Source organism: Aplidium turbinatum, chromosome 4, assembly GCF_918807975.1.
Source record: "Aplidium turbinatum chromosome 4, kaAplTurb1.1, whole genome shotgun sequence".
Taxonomy (NCBI): Eukaryota; Metazoa; Chordata; class Ascidiacea; order Aplousobranchia; family Polyclinidae; genus Aplidium; species Aplidium turbinatum.
In genome coordinates this window covers 5,472,081-5,494,492 of record NC_137475.1, presented here as the reverse complement: position 1 = coordinate 5,494,492, position 22,412 = coordinate 5,472,081, and the positions used below count along the sequence as shown (strand labels likewise).

Below are 22,412 nucleotides of genomic sequence, written 5' to 3'. Positions count from 1 at the left end.
CTTATCGTAAAACAAACAAGAAGAATTTGTCAGAACGCATTAGCTGAAACACTCATGCATTCTCTGAGTTTCTAATTTACAATATGTCAATGTTTTTGACTGAGTGAATATTTTAAACTATTGTGAAGAAGTTAGGACACCAAAATCATAACGGAGTCAGATATTTTGATGTTATTTGTAGAAAATAAATACGTTTTTTTACAAGTTTTTGTTGCAATAGTTCTCATCACAGTGAACACAAACATCGCTCACCGCATTTTCGAAATAACAACGTTGAGAAACGTTGAAAAGTTAATGCAAGCATGACCTACTAGAACACGGCCAAATATGTTGCTATTTGAGGAAATCTCTAAAAGTCTGAATTGTTACAATCATAGCTATGACAAACCTGTCATCTTCCCATTTCCAGAAGTAAGTAAAATAAGCAATATTTGCACCTAGACATATGTTTGGCTTGTTTAACCGGAGATTAAGTATGTAGGTTCAACACAGTTTATGCAATAATAATGTAATATGTAAGACTTTTCAACTGCACCCTGGAGGTAGTATCGTTTGGTGCAATTGCATGTTCCATTCAAAATATCAAGATTTTTTTGTGAATTCTATGTTGTGAGCTGTTCATTTGATGTGCCAATTTAAATTTTAGTTTGTTTTGTTTTTCGCTAAGTTTAATTTTGCAAGTAAAACGGTAAGTCTTTTGGTGAAAGATCCTGTTTAATACAAAAAACCTAACGACTGTATGATGAGACTACCTCCAGGATGCAGTTGGAAAGTCTTACATATTTTACATTTTTATTGCATAAATTGTGTTTAACATACATATCTAATCTCCGGCAAAACAAGCCAAAAATATGTCTAGATGCAAATACATATTGCTTATTTTACATACTTCTGTAAGTGGGAAAATGACAAGTTTTGTCATGGCTATGATTGTAACAATGAAGACTCTTAGAAATTTTACCAAATAGCAACATGTTTGGCCGTGTTCTAGTAGGCCGTGATGCAAGATTGAATCAAAAAACTTCGAAGCAAAAATTGCTTTGAATTTGTTTCTTGAGGAATTTTTTATCGACCAAACTAAACAATAAAAAGAGATACGGACTTCACGTAAAATACCATTCATCACTAGCAACTGTTTTACACGCAGGGTTGTAGCTAGAGATGTAAAAAGACGTTTTTTTTTTATTTTCAAAAAAACGAGCTCGTTTTTTTGTTTTTTATCGTTTTTTTTTTGTTTTTTATTCGTTTTTTTTGTTTTTTTTACCTATTTTGACATTAAATGTCACAATATGTAGCAATTAAGGTAAACTCATTGCAATAACACAACAGATTATTCATCTGAGGACTCTGATCTTGCACAACTACTTTGTAGCAGACAAATAGACTCTTACTGCATCAGATTTTTGTTAGTTTCATTAAATTTGTTCTTGTACCCACATAAAATAAGTTTTCATCTTTGATGTTTGTTTTGTATCTTTCTCCTGCATTGCGGGAATATGGGTAAAACTTTATACTTGTCAGGAAAAGTATTATGAAGCATTTTATTCACTATGTGAACACTGAGCAGTGCTGAAAAACTCCACTTTAAAGGAACAGTTTCTTCATTCAGAGTTGGTAGTTACTAACAATAGTCAACATGGGTGGTGGGTATTTGAAAGGAACATTAACCTAAACCTTTTCTGACAAATGCACTTACTTCTGACAGCTAAAAATATCAGTGATAAGATCTCTTGCTGTATGTCACAAATGATCTGCAAGAAGCATCAATGACAAAGTGTCTAAGACCTTACAACACACGAAAGGAATACTTCTGTTTCAACATTTATAAAGCATAGCTTATACAATTATACATTGTTGCTAAGCTATCAGTTAAAAAACATGTTTAAACAAGCTATTGGCAATAGCTTGCATTAGTAAATTACCACAAACAAGGTAATGTGTTTTCTGAATACTGTCATCCAGTGGCGTAGCCAAGGGGGTGTTTTAGGGTTTTCAACCCTCCCTTTGGCACGCGTGTGACGTCACGATATTGAAAATGATGCTTTTAGTCTCTTTATGTCTCTAAAACAAAGTTTGCCTAATTTTAAACGAAACTGCATTAAAAGAGCGAGTTTTGCCACTACCAAACATTTAACTATCAGAAGAAAACATAGAGACTTAGCTTTATTTCCGAAAAATGCCGAAGAAAACATGATCTTATCCTTTTGCTATGCCGCCGGACAGCACTATTTTACAGGAATATTTATATCCACATTTTTGATGAAAATGCTCTCAAAATGCACCAAATTCAAAGTAATTTTTCAAAATTTTCTGGGGGTGGCCCCCCAGACCCCCCACCGCTGGGTGTAGTCTTAGGCGAACACGCCGACTGGCTTCGCCCGCCGGCCGTCAAAACACTCCGTTGCAAAATTCCTGGCTACGACACTGCAGTGTCATCTTGATTTTGCCAAATTTTCGTCAACCCATTAAATGTGTACAAGAATAACAAGTACCGGTACACTAACATCGTAGGCTACCTTCCATAAAGGGCACTTCCATAAAAGGAAAAAGAAATTAACTCATGTGCATTATGTCATGTATCAAATTGCATTAATTCAATGTTTGTCAGGCCTACTGCCACAGCCCACAACACATGCCAGAGAATGAAGAAGAAAGTGAAACAACGTAGGGCTATGCAGAAAACATAAACTGCTGCCAAGCACAAACACTTAGGAATTTCAGCACACCAATAAAAACCATTTTTACTAGCTTAATGTTTTTCAAGAGCACTATAATGAAACTATGCTGCAAATTGTAAAAAATTTGCCACTTTTTCAGAAAAATATGAAAAAAAAACAAAAAAAAATTAAAACCAAAAAACGCGTGTTTTTTTTGGCCCAAGTTTTTTTTGAAAAAAAACACTTTTTTTTAAAAAAAAAACGGTTCGTTTTTTTGCATTTACAACTCTAGTTGTAGCAGACCAGTTAACTGATTTGCTTGTTTTGTGTACACCATGGCCATGTGTATTGTGTACACGTATGATGACTTTCACTGCCATCAAGTCTAAGCTGTTTTTAGAAAATGAGCCACTTTGTCAAAAACCTTGCGCGTGGAATACAAACAGCATTATGACGTATCCATTTATCACAATGACCATCTCAACACAACAATGTGGTAAAATTGAAAAACGTGTTTGCGATCAAAATAATAACCAGAAATTTGTTTTAGTTGCTCAATACAAGATTTTTGCATGTTTTGTTGTTCTATTTTAAAAAAAAGGCAATTTATAGTTAAATTTATCAGCCTGATGCTTTTCTAAACTTTGCATTGTTTATAACTCCGACATCGATTTTGAAAAATTTAAACAAAAATTTAGAATTTAGGTGAAGCTGTAATCTTTGCTTAAGTGAGTGATTTTTTTAACAACTGCCAGAATTGGTCATTGGTTGCATTGTTTCAACTTTTGCAGATGTTAAATCAATGTGCAAAGGTAGAATTTTGCTAGGTGGGCTTGTGAGGACAGACCTACTGTCCTTAAAGATTATTAAAATAGAGAAGCGTTATTAGCACACCTCATCCAAACTGTATTTTTATACGTTCTGTAGTAGTCAGCAGCAAACCTGTAAGAATAGCAAGGCCAAAATTTAAGAAAAATAAAACGACGTTTTGTCATTGTAGCTGTTGTTTTTATCCAGATGAATAATTTTAGTAGACCTTGAAGCTCAAGGACTTGAGACAGAAGCGTTTGAAGGAATAAAAACAACAACAAGCCATTACTACCCAAAAGTGAACAGTCTGTATAGGCTTAGAGGACGTATTGGCACACCTGGCAATGCATATAAGAAAAATGATTTTTCAGTTTGAAATCTTTTCTTTAAAATTACAGTTTAACAAATTTTTGAGACTTTCAATTCCTGAAACATTTAAACATCAAGCTAGTGGGCATACTGCATGCTACATGCGTTGAAAAAAATTGAATCTTTCGGAACTAGGGGTAAAAAATCGATACACGATACAATTATATATAATATGAATTAATATAATAATAGATATAAATCAAATATAGTTATTAGTCTCTAAACCCTTGACAGCCTGTTTCACCCTAAAAGGGTTTAGAGAGTAATAACTATATTTGATTTAGATTAAATTAAGGTTATAACATTTAATATCTTTTCAGGTTTTACCGATTTGTTGCTTTTGCATATTTTTCAGGACCTTCTGATGATCCCCCTTTTTAGGTGAAACAGGCTGTAAAGGTTTTAAAAAGTATAATAACTATATTTGATGTAATAATAATTATATAATATATACAGTACATCAAAATTAGTTACCAGATCAGTAAAAATCTTTTAGTATCTAAAAAGTTTTTAGTTTTTAGGAAGTTTTTAGTGAACTAGTGACTAATTTTGATGTAATTTGCTTTGCTTAGCTTTTCGCTTGGTATTGAGCACTTTTTGTAATATTAATAGAATACAAGGTATTGTTTAATACATTTATAATATATAATACATGATTCCATTTGAATAAGGACCTTCTGATGATCCCCACTAAAGGATGAAACAGATTGTAGAGGTTGTTAGAAAATAGTAACTAAACTTGATGTATTTATATCCATACAGTTCCAAGATATAGCCTAATATCAATCAAATAACGTAACTTAATTCTTTTTTTGTGTGAGAATATTTGCAGACACTTTTTAGATTACAATTACTTTAATTTAACTCCGTAGATTGAAAATTAATAGACTCGGTTTTCTTATCTGAAAAATCTTTATTTTCTCCCCGCAATTTTCTGATAATCTTACTCAGCAATGCAAGATTGCATTCTTTTTCATACCCGACACCAGACTCAATATCTATTTTGACAAGAAATGTTTCTTTATTGTGTAAAAAAAGCAAAACAATTTTGCAAGCGCGCTAATCATAGTTTTTACTGATTAAGTCAATTTTAACCAATTGCCACAATCTGGCTAAATTGCTAAGAAAACTATGAAAAGTATGGGTTAGACTGGGCGTTTAAGACTTGGCTATACGACAGCTTAACTTGGGGGAACGAAAACCGCTGTAATATTTTTATTAGGTGGCGAAATAATATGATACGATTCAAAAACTGTTGACTGCATTGCTTCTTTCGTTTGTTTGTGTTTTATTGAAGACAAGTAAAAGATATTGTTAGTTTTTGGATTGAAGTTCTGTAAGTTATAGAAATATAAAAGTGACAGTTTGAAAATTATTACTCTGAATGTTTTTTTACCAAAATCGAAGACTTGTCATTTCTGGGACAAACAGAAGAAGATTCTATTTCTGCAGCTTAAAAAAAATGCTCTGAAAGTTAATGAAAAAGGTTAAGCTTAACAGGCTACTTGTCGTATAAACTCGGCTTTGTTCAGTTGTCGGTACTTATATGTGAATTCTAAGAATTCAGAGAAACCTGATTTTCTCTGCCAGAAAAGCAAGAAATTTCCTTTGTTTCTATGGTTGACAAAAATTGCCAGAAACATTTTTTTGATTTTTCTGTGTAATCAAGAATTGGAGTTGTTTGTGCAAACTCTTACGTTAAACTAACGTATAATCTACGCACAAACGCCCTAATATGTCGGCTCAGCATCAAGTGTAGAATAAGCGTCAAGTTAGGGCTAGATCAAGGGTTAGTGAAGTGTTTGTGTGGCGGATATCACGAGATGCCCGATCGATATGATTTCCAGCATTGCACTTGACAATATTGGTCGAGTGCGTGCTCATAATGAAGTTTCAAATAGAAATTGATTTTTTTTTTGCCACCAAGTACTTAGAAAAGCTTTTTATCACGGTAGCAACAAAGGCAACTAGCCTGCTCTTACGAGTTTAAGCGACGAAAGCAGACAAGACAAAGTTAAAAGTACATTTGGCATCTTTCGCGACACTGATGAAAACTCGTTAAATTCAAAAAAAAATAATTTCAATCCAATAATCAGGTTTGGAAATGTGTTTTGCACTGCGCGTTTCCTCATTAATGTTATGATGGTTTTTAAATCAGTCGTTTATTAAACTCTAAAATCACGACCGAAATGAGTTTATGAAGCCAGTTTTCATCCATTGTCAAATTGTTATTTCTTAGTTCAGCGATTGCGGCAATCGTTCCAGTTTTGTCGTGGGCAACTGGGCATGCAGGGTAACGCAGCGCTGTTACGTCAGAAAGATCTTGTGTTCATAGCAGAAGATAGGTGTTCTAATTTTTCTACTCCAACTTCATAGCTGTTGTATTGTTATACTCAAAGACGGTATAAAGTCCTGCAAGCTTCTGGAGTCAAAGGCAGATGTTTTCGATCCAAATTTACAACACTAAGACCATGACAACCCGTGTGTAAAGCACAACATAAGTGTCGTGAAAAGCCAAAACAAGTTAAAGTATGGACTGTTAGAGCACTAAAGCAAAACAGATGGCAGACTCTGATGTAAATTACTACACTGTCTGCATATTAACTGTAGCCTACCTTTCAGAGAACGTGAGAGTTTATTTTGTACTAAAAAGACGAAAGTGAATTTTTTATTTCTTTTTATTGAAACAGTTTGCTGCCCTAACCCAATGTTTTCTTGCCTTATTTTTTTAACAAGCTCACGATTTGAAAACTACCATTGTAAAACTTTTTAATCGCCATTACTAAAAGTAGAGATCCACCGGTTGTTTTCAGTGGGGTGGGAGAAAAACGGTGCTCTCACGGCAGCCTATTGGACAAATGTAAAGCTTGTTGACACCTGGAGCATGGCCAATAATAGAAAAAAAATAATAGTTTATTAATCGGGATTGCGGTGTTGGGATGTGATTATTTGATTATGTTGATGCTTTTCAAGATTGATTAGATGCCAAAATATCATTTTCGAAAATGATTATATTAATGTATCCGTTATAAAATTAATCTCAAAACGCGAAATTGTTCTTCAATCTGACCCAAAACTATTCCAACAAGGCAACATCAAACTAACTTCAACATACCGTAAACAATTATTTCTACTTTTCCATGCTGCACCAATTGTGTCTGCATTGAGACTACTTTAGCAATTGTGTCATCTTTATGACCAATATGACGTCATAATCAACATCAACCTTAAAACAGAATTACTTTTGAGTCATTTTTATTGATCTAGGTAAGAGTAGCAATAAGTGGCAAGAAAGTGCGTCTACAGCTTTTGTTTTCTTCATTGAAGCTGACATTATTAAAGTCATTTCTGCAATGTTCACCATGAAATTTGCAGATTAGGTTAAAGCTTGCAGTACATCTTGTACTTTTTGAGCCTAGGTATATCAAACATAAAATGTGTATAGTCAATGGTGTACGTTACACTGTAACGCTATTTAAGCTGGGTTAAGAGCTTTAATAGAAATTTTGTATTGAGTAATATGGTATTCTTTCAGATATTACTAGTAACTTTAGAAGTGTTTTATTACAAGTAATAAGAAATGACCATACCAGACCATTTATACACCAGTAAAGAGGGGTGAGTATAAAAATTTGGCTTTAATCTTGTATTACTAATTGTTTAGCAAACCAAAAAGACTATGATGAATTAACATCACTAGACGCATTCAAGCATGGTCTACGCGCTTTTTAAATATCATTAAATCTTCAAAGCAGGTTTAAATTTCTCAACCTTCGATTTTCCGCATCGAACTATTGGTAAACAGAATCAAGTTTTTATGGTTTGAATCTTTATCATTCAAATTATATCACATTTTATGGATGTTCCTGAACCTGTTTATGCTTGCATTGCCACTTGAAAAAGGTTTTTAACTCAAACAGATGTTGGATCCAAAGTTGCTTAAAATAAACACAACGCTCTGTTTACTTTAGCGTTGAAAAGTAGTTTTTTTTAAGTTTAAAAAAAGTTAGAATTTTAGTCCTTGCATGCTGACCGCGTATGTTGTGCTGCTATATTTAAGTTCTTTAGTTTATTTACTCAACTTTTTAGAATAACTGTCTCCGAAAGCCAAGCATCCGCATCAAACCAAGCTTCGAAACAGGCTGCAAAGAGAAATATAGACAAAGCAGAATTCCAGGTAAAAACAACGATAAAAACAGCAAATATTTTATCAGTTATGGTTGCAAACGTTTGAAAACAGTTTAACTTTCTAAAATTTTCAAAATATTTGTCACCATGAGTGTAAATTTTACATTCTTGCATGTGTATCTCAGATTAACTAAGCTTTCCCGCCATTGTGTTCCTAAATTTCTCATTTATTTTGTATTGCAAAATTTTTCATGCGTTGATTTGATAAAACAGACAGTTTTATTTTACAAAAAACACTCAGTGCCTAACACAATGTTTTGTAATTAAATGAAATCGTTGTTATCAAAAGAACACTGAAAACTTAGCTTTCAAATCTGAATTATGGAAGATACTTCTTGAAATTGTGGTAACTTTTTTTTATTTTTAGTGCAAATCTGTTACAACCGTCCTGAAGGAAAATAGTCTATGCGTACCATTGTTTCGATACTAGATTGTAAAATTGTGACGTCTAATTTACAGCCGGATGAAAAAAATCAACTTTTGAGAATGGCCAAGATATTTTTCTTGTTTACAATTTACTTGAATTTTAAACTTTATTTTCTTGTTTTTGAAGCAGCTTGTTTCATAAAGTTATGACCTTCAATAAAATGTTAAATGTATCCAACTCTTAGAAACGCCTCTACCAACAAGCAAAAATATTGGCTGTTTTACTCTCGTTACCATGGCAACTAACCAATACGACAAAAAAATAGGTTCGCAACTGAATTTATTTGAATGAGATTTCCGACAAAAGTAGGCTACTTCTGCAATGGCGAAAGGTTTAGTCACAACGTAACAGTTAAATAGACTGGGCGCTTATATGTAGTGAACACTGAAGCTGTTTAAAACAAAATTTTGCCAACAAATTCGTTATCTTGTCTTTGTTTCTTTGTAAAATTGAAATAAATAGAAACAAACCTTGGAATGCAAAAGGCTCCCTAGATTGGGTTCACGTCATCTGACGTCATGTTATTACATATTGTTACAAGGTCATTGGAGTGTCAACTGTCACACAAAGCTTGTTCGATTTTTTTTGTACAAAATGAAATTTATTTGCCAAAGAAAACTATCCATATTTCAGATTCTTAATGTTTTGCTTAGATTGTCCAAGCGTTTCAATCATTTTGCTCTCAAAAAAATCTACAAATTTATTTATTCATTTTTCCATTTTTTTCCATAACGTAGATATGCCAGAACTGAGCTTAAAAAATACCATTTTTATCCAGTCTGCAAAAATTACCATTTTTATATCATTTCGTCGTAGTTGACGATATTGTTGTATAGTGACAAACACATGACTTCATTATCAAAGTGGTATGATGTGACCTTCATTAAAAAATGACAAAAACTTTTTCCTCTGTTTTCAGGAAAAGTTTGGAAGCATTGTTGATTCCCTGCAGGGTCAGTTGCACAATGTGCTTTCTTATCCCTCAGCTCTTCACCAGCAAAGCAACAACACTGAAGGTGTGTATTATTACATCAACGTTTAGATGTGCAACCGGGGTTTGCAGGGATTTTGCATGACAGACTAATTCAAAATGTAACAAGTGTAACTGGATGAATTTTCCGCTTTGCACGGAATTATAGTTTTTAATATAATTATGCAATAAATACCATTAATACTGCAAAATGTACTCAATGCCAAGCAAAAAGCCATGCAGATCGAATTAAATCAAGTAGCCTACAGTTATTACTGATTTAACATAACTATACATATCGCACATGAACTCAACAGCCGCGTGTCCAGTAGGATTTTTAGACTCGTGTTTCAGGAGCCATAGACGTTGTGTACCAATCAATACACTAATAAATTAATTACGTGTGAACAAAAATAGGCGTATACAACTTGGAACTTGGATTTAGTGTTATTTCACGTCTTAGCTATTCTTGAGTAACGCAACTAGCCGTGTGGAAGAGAAAAACTATGCTATGCTATATTGTTACTTAAAATGCTGTTGTGAGTGATAGCCTAGGCCCTAGGCTGATGATCAAGGTTTAGACTTTAGATAAAAGACTATTGATCTTGTTTTTTTAGGAATAAAAATCTTCTTTTTTTCCCTATATTTCGCATCAACGTATGGTGTATTATGAAGACTGAACAACGTTGTCAACCTGGGGTGGTAAAAAGACAGACCCTGGGCCCGATGAGCTCCAACGAATAAGAAAAATACATAATGTAGTCGTTAAGCAGATATCAGCTATATTTCCAACCCAAGAACAAAACGGAAATTTTTGCAATGATGTTGTTTTTGCAAATAGTGGAGCGCGGAAAGATAATTTTTGTTTAATCTAAAATCGAAAATTTCTTGACGAAAAAGAAATGCTTTCTCAGCAATTTAAACCCAACAAACTTTTTCAATGCAGAAGTAATTTAGTTTATAAACATTGCAGGAATGTACATCACACCATACCTGAAGGCATTGACTGAAAAAGTAAACATCGAATTCGTGAGGTAAGTTCGTTGATGATATAATAATACGTGTATTTATATCGGGCTGTATCCATCGCAGATATGTGTTGCTCCTCAGCGCTTCACAAAGCAAACAGTGCTCAGACAAATCGCACGGTTTTATCATAAGTTCATAATATAGAAGTTTAGCCTGGCAGTCTTCTGAGTAAGGTTTGTCAGCAAATTTAAATATTTGAGACGAAATTCTTTTCGCAATGTCTTTGTTGTCACATCATCACGTGGTGTCAACACGAATCACCTGGTTGTTGTATACAGAACCACACAGCGGGATAAGTTGTTATTTATTTTGTCCGCTAGACGGTGTATGTGAACAGTGTATCAATTGGATAAAAAGGAGTTTTGCTAAGATTTCTGTGCCAAAAAAAGAGATACAATGCATATCTTTTCGAACATTTAAACTACGCCCACGGCATGCCTATATTTCTTGCACTCAGTCAACTACATTATACAAACAAATGCAGCAACATACTCTATGTGGTAGCACGAGGCATTTCTAGAGTGATGATTTTTCAGAGTTAAACCCGTCTGTGATGAAGTAAACGAATTTTCAACAAAACGTTTGCAAGAATGTTAGATAGTCGTCGTATGAAGAAAATATGATGGCCAAAAGAATACTTTGTAAACGTTATTCAACACATGGAAAAGACAATTTTAACGTGCAACTTTTCAAACCTAAGTGCAAACCAACCTATAATCAGCGAGCTTTGTGTAAAGTGCATTGATTAAATTATCATACAAACGTACAACATGAAGAGCTACAAGAACAAAGTTTTTCTTTCACACGTGATCACACATGGCTATGCTGTCTAGATTGTTTTTCACGACCATACTTGGCATGACTGCTTTGTTTTGGGATTTTTTTTTTGGAAACACAAAACAATCATTGCATCAAATTTACTGATTTGTTCAACAGCTTCAAAAATTAACATTTCAGTCTGGCATGCGAAAATTCAGAGGTGCATGATAAAGTTTAAACAGCTTGTACTTTTTTGCAAAATTTTCATAAATTTTCCATGACGATGGCCATGTTGCAAGCTGTTGGCAAAACAAAGCGCTATTCAATTTTTATTGTCTGGCTCGAGTGCAAAAATAGATTTCCTCATTAAAACGTATTTAAATATCATTGACCACGTTTCGTATATTGGCGTATAAGGCTGCTAAAGTCGACACAGGGATAATTATTGTTTCTTGCTCTAGTAACAGTTGTGAATGCAGTTAGGTCAGTGACTATCCAGCAAACAAACCAGTTTTTTTACATTGATTCAACGTCTGCAAACGATAAAAACTAATACAAACTCAAACAGAACTGGATGTCAGCACAAATCGATCGCGTCGCACAGCACGAACACAAATTTAACAATTTTGAAAATTGGTAAAAAGTAAGATCGATTTGCTCTTGAGGGACCACTACCTGTCTGGCGAGAAATTTTACTTAGAAAATTAATGCTAATAATGACTTTGTTTTCTGGGAAAACTTCACACTCTGCTAAGCATAAAAGCGAGTCTTTAAAAAAAATCACTGAATTTGAATTTATTGAAACTGATGAAGTCAGACTTAGTATAACAAATCTATCGGAATATATCTTTAAGAAATTTTGACCGAATTCCACCGTCTTTGTCGCAGCAATAGGCTGCATAACAAAACATTATCTAATGTCTAATTTCATCAATTCAGTGGATAAACAAACTTTTTAACTCGTAACATATGCAGACGTTATTTTCTGACTGCTTTTAAATCAAGTTAATTTCCATGTGTACAAGTCCCTTAACCTAAAAAAAGGAATTAGCGTACAAATGGTCGCATTGATTTCAAATTAATATTATGCTTCAAACATTTAGGGAAATTTATTTTATTTTAAAAAGATCATTTTCCCCAGTTCCACTTCAGTGAAACAACACAATCTTCAAATGCTTTGTTTTTTTTAGACATTAAATCAATTTTATGCTTTTCAAAATAAACACTTTCAACAAACATAAATCTTTTTCGTCAGTAAGTTTTTATAACCATTACAATATTTTCATATATAACAATTAACTTTAAACAACAAAAGAATACTCGTTGTCAGATGTAACCAACTTGTCATATCAATCAATGTCTTGTGCCGTGTGTTTTGCAAAAAGTTGAATAACTCTTTCATTTAAATTTCAAACGTTTAAGACTCAAAGAAAAGTAAAAAAATAAACATTACCTATGTGATGTAGTCTTACCGCCTACACTTTGCAATTTAGCTTCCTTTCCTTATTGGAAGAAATGGCACTAGTTTTTACAAAAGCACCAGGACTTTCTAAATGAGTTCGTTTAATAAATCCAACTGCGCTTTAAACCCAGCTTGTGAGCGAAACTTTAGCGTTGTAGCTTACATTGTAGTTATGTCTACTTTGCAATTAATACATAAAATCTTTGAGGACCACGACGGGGCGTAGCGAAAAGGTAGAAGATTTAAGCAATTTTATAGTAATACCGAAATAAAACGAAACTCGATTTGTTAAGAAATATTTTTACTTCACACACAAGTAACACCAAACTAATTGCTAGAGACGTTACCATTTGCGTCAAGTTTCACTTTTGTGTTCTAAAATTCTCGTGGGTTTCGTCTTTGTTGTAACTGCAAGACGAAAACGAAACGAAATCGTTTAGAATTTGATAGTGAAGCAAAATGAGTCAAGAAAACAATTGATCTTCCAAAATCAAAAGAATATATATTTGCTTCATAACAACTTCGTTTTGAGCTGCTAGGAAACATGTTAATACTTTTGAAGCGGGCAATTAAATGTTATTCAGAACTTTAAGTTCCGTAGCATATAGCCCCAAGATCTATAACAGTTTAATTCAGTTATAAATCCTTAAAGTTGGAGGTCTTACATCACTTTAATTACAAAAGTGCGTGCAATGTTCAAAAACCACAATTATTAAGAAGACAACTCAATTTAGAAATAATGTAAACACACAACAACAGATCTAGCCGGGAAATTTCCATGCGGAACTTAGAAAGCTATCACGTGCAAATCCAGTTTCACACCCTCAGGTGGCTATCTTGCATTTGTTAGCATTTCGCAACACTGCAAGCCGGCCCTTGTCACATTGATTAAGTGTCTGCAGACGTTGAATCAATGTACAAAAATAACTGATTTGCTAGCTGAGGTTATTGTATGATATCATAGACCGAATTAAAAACGTACTTTCAAAGTTAGAGCATGAAGTCATTTGCGCAAAAAAACTTAATTCAGAGAATTAAATGGTTTTCAGAATACCCAAGAAGTTAATTGGGGAAAAATGCAAATCTTTCCATGCTGAAAGTTTAATGGGGTTTTCTTATCGTTATTGCAAAGTCTGGCCAAAATAAAAGTAATACTTCCCAAATGTAGATGCAAACGACCTGTTTTAGCGTGACGTTGCAAGTTCGCTGTGGTAGTGGCGGTTTGCACTAGCTTTCGTAAAACAGTTCCCTAGTCATGTGCTATGACGAATGGGGTTGGAGTCAGTGTGTCGTTGTTTCATGCGTTGTTTATTAACTTTCTTTATGCAGTACGTCGTATGTCAGTGTGTCGTTGTTTAAATGTTTATTCAATGTAAAAATGACAGATTTTGTTGTCAGGGGCGTTTACTACACGACATCTGTAAACTTTTCAGCTGAATTGATGTTTTCTGAATTGTGTTTTCACGAGTTGGTTTGTTTACAACGCTTGTCTCTGCTGGCAAACACATTGATTCAACTTCAACGTATGCGGACGTTAAATCAAATTAACGAAGAATTGATTTGCTGGCTGAAATGGAGATCAACAAAACATATGATGCACATTGTACATAGCCGTTCACAACTGTTAAACGTTGGAAGTCGGTCTGCCAACTTTGGAACGATGACAAAATAAAGTTCTGAAGCTGGGCATAGATTAGGGGATTTCCCTAGTGGAAAATCGCATCTGATCTAATGGAATGTTGCGGTCTCAAACAGTTTCGAGTTTGAAAAGAAGTCGTAAGCCAGCACAATAGGGTACTGTCCATAGTGTCCAAAGTAAATATTATGAAAGTCATTCATGCACCAATAGTAGGCCAACAAAACAAATATCAAAATTAATGATGTTTTTCCTCAAAACGCACCATCACTGAATAGAGACATAAGTTAATAATTTTCCACCCGTCATAAAAGTAGTGTTAGAAGTTATTTCGAAATAAAGATCTTTTAATGGTTTTGAAACAATTTGACATTTTGGCATACAAAACTTGCTTTTCTATAAAAACAGTCAGAGCATGAATGTGTTAAGAGCGAATTTATTTGACCAAACACAACGAAATTTTAATCAAAACCAAAAGAAATTTTTGCAAAAAAATATTTATTGGAAAAGAAATCAAGACAATTAGATTAATGCGGCGTTGAAACGAAACAAAAATTCATTTCAAATCGTTTGTATCAATCTACCTTTCAGGTTGTTAGCTGCTTTGTACCAATGGAATTTTACGACGTGGGTTGTGATACTCAAACCTCAAACTGCACCTTTAAATTCTAATTGCAAACTCCCTTTGAAAACCTGACGACACAAACGTCCATTGTTGACGGAGTGTTTTAAAATTTAAATGATAGGTTCCCGCTTCAATTCCAGGTAGAGTTTCACCAAAGGCTCCAAAAATTTAACCAATTCTGAGTGAAAAAGTAATTCTTTTTTGTGAAAAGTAATTTTAGCTTGTTGCTTGTGAGAGTCGTTACTTAATGGAATCTGGTGTCGCTTGTACGACTCCATTGTGGTGCTTTTATCTCAAGTTATCAATCTCAAATAATCATTTATTTCACATCATTTTGCCACTTGCAAGTCGTCTTGGTTCATGATGTAAATTAAAGAGATTTGATGAAAGAAAAGAATGTTTATGTGTTTGCGTTGTGTGACAATTGCATGGTTCTTGCACCACTTGTTGGGATTGGCGGTCAAAAATATTTTGTTAGTTATTTGAATCGTGTTTTTCACTATATTTGTTGTTCTGTGCGATGCAGTCATTAGTTCATGCTGCAGCTTGTCCAGCTGGAACAAACACCTAACCAGAAAGTTTTTTGTAGCTTGATCGTTTTACAACGTCGAAACAATGTAAAAATTGTGACACTTTTGACTGGGAGTGACTTCTGCTTTTCAAAGGTATCACAGATCTCGCCTAATGTTTGCCATGATTCACATTTGTTTGACACTACCTTTTGAGATCATAAAAGTATGGACACAGGTCCTTGTTTTTTTACTTAAATAAATGTGGAAACACGGCAAGACAAAATACATACCGCCTAATATCAAATCAGCTGATTCGGGCGTCACAGACACAAAAATCGAAGTCTCTTTTGTCCTTTCTGAAAGTGGAACAATGCATCACAAAACAAGGGAGGACAAATAACAAATATTATAATCGGGAAGTGCTCTTCGTATTCTTATGATGGCGACATATTATGACGTCAAAGTGTTTACTCAATTATTTTACGATGGTTCACAATAAGACAAAAATCATCGCTGAACAAACTATTCAAAAACATACTTGTCTTCTCCATGGGATTATCTAGTTTCATTTTGCATTAAAAATACTAAAACCTGAGCTCCAGAAAGTGTTATTTCTAATACAAAAGTTATCGTATTAATGAATGGAAATATGATCTTTGATTAATCAATAAGACAGCTGTTCTAAAGTGGCCCAAGTTAAAAAAGTGGATTTGAGATCATCAAGTTCAAAGACCCATGCCACGACAAACGCTGCCACTGAACGTTTGCAATCTTTATTTTAATAAAGATTGCAAACCTTCAGCGACAACGTCCACCACAGCATGAATCTCCCAACTCGATTATCTCAAAATCACTGTTTTGACTTGGGCCACTTTAGAATCAACTGTCCCAATTTGGAACTTATTCTGAACTTTACTTTCAATTTTTCACCTCACTAAACTGACTCAGTGAGTTTGTCTGGGGTGCCGAGTTGAAGATCTTTATTTGACAATGAATTGCAACAAATCACCGAAGTGAATGCATTGCTGCATATCGCATAGATAGCATGTATAATTGTCCTACATAGCATAGTCATGAAAGATGATGAGGCTAAAAGCTAAAAAGACACATAAACAAAAAGCAACACATTGAAAAAAATTCTAATCATCAAATTAACTTGTTTAGTAACCGAGCATAAGAAAAAGTATGATCCCTCTGCGAATGTGATAATTTGAAAATGATGGTATGGATGTAATACGTCGAACAGTCCACGTGTTGCCAATACCGACTCGTATTGTTGAAGGAGACATTAAACCACGTCATTGAAAGCTACTTGGAATTGGTTTCTGTTCCGCATTTCACATGTTGACCGAAAACATGCTGTCAAAACACAAATTATCAGAAATGTTTACCGTAAAAGCAAGCAAATTTTATACGTTATGTTCAATTGTAATTTAAAGGAAGCAGTACATCATTGACCGGTAATGTCAAAAGTAAAGATCTATGTGAAATGTTATCTTTAGTAAACTGTACATTATATCCGGCTAGTTTCTTTCCAAAAAAAAAGCATCCACCGTATAAAACACAGTTTGTTAATTGCATTTAAAAGCTTCTTCTACCAAGGCGACCAAGCCAAATACTAAGTCTTCTGAGGTTATTGTTTTAACCTGATAGCATAAGTTTTGAAAATTTCATCAAATTTTAACGCGTTTAGTTTTTGTTTGAAATTGGACCATAAGCAAACTTTAGCAGGTAGCCTACTTTTTTCCTTCATGCTCAGGTTAGAATTACAATATAAAAGAAATTAAAAAATAAAATAACCGTATAAAACACAAAATGTTATTAATGTAATTTTGTGGGCAAACTAGAACTTGTTTTCTAGGTTGTGAGTTTCTCCTTTTTGCTAAATTCTTCTTTTTGAAACAAAATAACCGCAATAGACGGAACGAACATCAAGTGAAATCAATTTTTTTCTAAAATTAGCTGCATTCGTAATCCTGGTACAAACAGTAGACAAAGTATGTTGTTCATGTGCACTTTTTTCTTTTGCTTGAAATGATGAAATTTCTAAAATAACTAGATTTTTGCAAAATTACGGAAAAACAGCTGCTGTATCATAATTTCTGTGATTAAAAAAGAAAACCGTTGTAGAGAATGGTAGCAAATATACACATTACATAAAAAAATTCGAGTAATTTTCCATTCTGTCAAACCGGTGGTCAAAAAACCCCTTTTGTGTTTTGAAGTGGAATCACTCATCCATGACAAGTAGCATAGTTTTTTTTCTTTTGATTTCTCTTCTCTATTTACAATTTGGTCATGGAAAGTTTTAGAAATTTCTTCCTGTCTGTTCTTCTGAATTTGTGTCCAACCAAACTTCAGACCCACCCACAATTAGGTAATAATTTTAAACGGCACTCAATTTTCTCAACAACAAACTATATTTACAACTCCGCAAGCCAACACTTGAGTTTCAAAAATGCGACAATTTACAACATCCTAAATGAGCTTATAAATTCCAGTGGGAATTCAAGCGCTAACCTCGATCATGAAATACAACATGTGATTTTAATTAGGTTCCATTGAAGTATTGGTCCCATATATCATACAGCTTTGTGTAACAACGATGGGGCAGACTCGTTTAATGAGAAAACCATCACAATTCTGAGTCCCGGTTTACTTAGCATCATAAGTGATATTTTATCATTTTAGTTCATGAAAACCTACAAAAACAGTTTAATTTTAAGGTATGCAAAATTATGAATTTAGTTTTTTGAACGTAGATTTAATTTTATTCAAGTTAATTTGCGTCTGACGCTTGTTTGATAAAAACGTGCATCTTGTTTTTCTTTTTGGTAAAATTGTTTCAGTAGAACCATTTGAGTCTTAAAATTTTATTTGTGTTGCCCTTCCTTTTGACAGGGGTTTTTAAATGAAAGTTTAATTTTTCATAAAATTTTGTTTTTGAAACCCTTTGCAAAATTTCAAGGCTTTTTGCAAATGCCTGAGGCAACTAGCAGCTTAAAAATCTATAACTTCCTATTTTTATCAAAACAATTGGCAAACTGGGCATCTGCAATCCCAACAGTACAGATTAATTTCCGTGTGGTGCAAAAAAGATGACACGCAAATCAACTTTACTCTCTTGTTGTAGATTGCATCAGCACACAACAATGACTCATTCTAACGTAACTATTCATAAAAACTAATACTGGCTGGAAGATTGTAAAAAATCCTAAATAACATCACGTGTTAAAAACATTCATCAAAATAGTCTCTTTTCCAGACAAGATTTTGAGGAAGTAGTTTGACTCAAAGCTGCAAAATATGGAGTGTTAAAATTGCAGCATGTTTGCGGAAAAAAGGAACATTCATTTTCAACAAACATTCTGGTTTTAACAAACTTTGTAAGAGCTTTTCGACTTGTTTTTATTTGATTTATCATGAAATAAAAAACTTTCCCATTCTTGCTCTCAAAACCAGGTATTTCGATTTCAAAACTAACTGTCTGGATAACATGAGGTGGAAGAAGCAATTGGCCGCAAGGAATATTTTACATAAAATTTAACTTGCTTTAAGCAAAGACAAACTCCCCAAAATGTTTTAGCAAATGGGGATTCTTTCACCGTTATAACTATGATACGTCAAATTGGTTTGATGAGCGAATGTTGAAAACTATAAGGTACCCGAAGCGAACAACATGGTAGATTGTGGGGTAGACCGTTGTGCCCTAGACCTTGCTTTTTCACTATATGTATACATTTTCTAACAAATTTTGAGTTGATTGTGCTCTGGTAAGAGTTGTGGCAGTTAGGCCCACTCGTTGTTTTGGTGGGTGATTTGGTTGTTAGTTGGTTTGGTGGTCATTTTGGTGCTATACTGATAAAGCGTTCCCACGTTTGTTTGGAAAACTTGCATGAAAACAAAGTGTAGCTTGGATGCGAATATAGCGACGTCCACGCTTGAAGAACCGAAACTACAGAATTGCACCACTTTTCTGACGCCCGACAGGAAAAATGTGAAAAGTCAACGAGTTTGTGTGTTGGAAAGGCGAGCAATGCAATTATGAACAATATGTGAGAAATTTGAATTATTCTGGCCGTTTTTCAACGGTATTTTCCCATGTAGTTCTAGGAGGGATTGTTATTCGTTCAGCTTTATACAAAATTAATAACAGAGATTTAATAAAAGTGCTGAATCTATTAATCTAAAGCAATTGTAGCACGACAATTGGTTGGTCGGAATCGACCAATTTCATGTCTTTGTTTTTACCGTTTGGTTTATCTCTTTGCGCGATATAAAGAAGAAAAAAATTATCTCTTGGTCTAACTACAGTGTTCGAGTATGATAAAAAAACAATTAAATTTTGCAAAAAAACATTTCTGTTTTTTTGAGTTTTCTACTCTCGTCGTATCGAAAGAGTGCTAAAACTTTACATGAATTCTCAATTGTAGACGGATTACAAACTGAGTGAACATAGCTATGACTGGTACCGAATTTTGATTCAATGGTGTAGTTACAGTATTCTGTTTTTCGAATTGGCGCAGCTTCTTGGCTTCATAAATGTTTTTAAGAAAAAAGAAGATTTTTGTAAAAGACTATTTCAAGCGAATGTCTTGTTTACCACACAACGAAACGTTGATGTGTATGAAATTTAATAATTCTTTCTACCAAAGTGATTTTCTTCCAGCAATCGCCAAACTATAGCATTGTTTCATCTATAATTGAATGATGTAAACGTTTTTGCGTTAGGGTCAGGGTCCTTTGAGCGATTTATGTATGTTGAATGACGTTAAATCAACGCAAAACCAACAAGTTTTACTAGCTAGGATGTGCGCAGTACTTCCTGGAAGGAAGAATTCTTTTGATCTGGGCCAAGCAAATCAGTCTTTTTAAATTCGGCAAACGTTGAATTAATGTAAAAAAGTACTGATTTGTTGGCTTGTGGGAATATTTTCGAAACTGAAGTGGTGTCGTATTTTGACTTTTCAATTTGTTCGTCGTTTTTTTGCTTGCATTTGACGGAAACAGTTCATTTGCTTATATTTTGCAAGCGTGACTTTCAACAGCTTCTCCTCCCCAACTAAATCCGTTTTTGTTCACCGATCCAAGGTTTGCAACATACATTGGTCGATGCAAACAAGACAGGTTTTGTTACCTGGGTAACTTCAAGCTTAGCTGACCTGCTGAATACTTCAAGTTCCGTCCAATCTTTGATGTGAAAAAACGTTGAAAGAAAATGTATTTCTTCTGTGGGAAAGACCCAACCTATCAAAAATTTTGCAAACATTGAATAAACGCAAAATCAATCAGTAAAAAGAAGTCCATTTAGAACAAAAATCAACATGCGGTTGTTTGCTAACGTTGAATCAATGTAAAAAGGACAGGATTTTACAATCTGAGATGAGAACAACAACGAAATGTCCATTGAAAGATCTAACTTCTACAGATTTATATAGATTTAATATTTTCGAACTTTAAACCACAAACAGATTTGTCATTCAGCGTTGCGTAGAAAACAATTAGAATGATATTGGTTTGTTTAATTGTCAAAACGAATCTCCTTTTATGAATTTTGGCTACGCTTGTTTGGTTGGACAAGGCCAAAGCGTGCAAAACGAAGTTATTTAAAAACGTAAATACAGTAAAATCTTAATTGATTCAGCAATTAAGAAATACTGTTTAATTGAGCAATGGTATTGAAATCCTTTTACCAATTTTGAAAGCTCAATCAATAACCAAACAGGTCAGGAAGCAAAGAAACGGTGAAAGCAAGCGACGGTGGTTCGTCTCTTAGCGTGTGTACGTTAAGGGGTTGGCTTTGCATTCAGCAGAGCCTACTAGATAGAGCAATTTATGTCGGCAATACTTCAACTTGAAGCAGAAATAGCCATCGTCTGTAACCGGATCTGCGTCAGTCGTCCAATCGACTCTCTACGACAATGGCTGTGCCAAATGCTTGAGATCAATATTCAAAACTGGATTTCTTGGTCTGTTGTTGAACATTAAATCGATCAATCAAAATCAACAACAACAAAAACCACAAGAGGTTCTTTTTCGGGTATTCCCCTAAGGGATTCTAACCATGTCATGACTATAATATTTTTCAAAACAATTAACCTATAGATGTTGAGTGGCAATTCATCTGAATACAGTAGACTGCAACTGGCAGACCGCTGTCGTGCGGCAATTCTCCAACCTGCAAAACTTTCCATAATCGGAATGGAAAGTTTTCCAGGCTAGGAAACAAGAGCCACTTTCGAAGATGTCTGATACGTTTGAACAAAAAATTTTTTTTACTTTTTCTTATGTTACTAGCAACTTACAAAGTCTTTTTTTACTTTAAACGGTTAATTTTATTTATAAATATTATTTGTCAGAAACATTAGCAAAATCTGAGTTTTGCACTTCTTCTATTCGCAGGTCGGCTGGTATTGGTTGGTTGGTTGACTAATAATAATAAATATTATTTTCCAGAAACATTAGCAAAATCTGAGTTTTGCACTCCTTCTATTCACAGGTCGGCTGGTATTGGTTGGTTGGTTGACTAATAATAAGAACGATAAAATATAAATTTCATTATCACAATAATAATTATAACAAACTGGAGAATAATATTGTTTGTAATTAGTTTACTATGCAAGGAAAAATAAAGATATGCAGAAAACCAATAACCAAATTGAGAAAATTTAACAATTTTATTAAAAACTGTCAAGTTTCAATTTTTGAAAAAAGTTTCATGTCACCATTGTCGAACGGAGGTTTCAATTTATTTTTCTTGCATCGTTAACAAAGTTTGTAAGTTTTGTGCGATTTTAAGTATAAACAATTTTCTCTTGAAGTCGGAAATGTATTTGTCATTGTTTTCCTAGCGTATTAGGGTTTGAAATGTACTCACTGCGTTGTGTAGTGGTAAATTCAATCACATTCCCAGTCACCAAATCAGACGTCTGCCGACGTTGAACCAATGTAAAAAACGGCTGATTTGC

General features: G+C 33.9%; 1 protein-coding gene across 1 annotated transcript in view; it reads left to right on the top strand.

The window, feature by feature from the left end:
• The first annotated feature begins 7,114 nt into the window (after positions 1–7,114).
• Positions 7,115–22,412, top strand: part of LOC145769475 (uncharacterized) — a 31,980-nt gene continuing 16,682 nt past the window's right edge. Inside the window, exons 1-4 of the mRNA XM_082581122.1 lie at positions 7,115–7,454; positions 7,926–8,013; positions 9,371–9,467; positions 10,395–10,455. Of these exons, the coding sequence (XP_082437248.1) occupies positions 7,417–7,454; positions 7,926–8,013; positions 9,371–9,467; positions 10,395–10,455 (284 nt within the window). The 5' untranslated portion in view covers positions 7,115–7,416. The remainder of the gene's footprint in view (positions 7,455–7,925; positions 8,014–9,370; positions 9,468–10,394; positions 10,456–22,412) is intronic.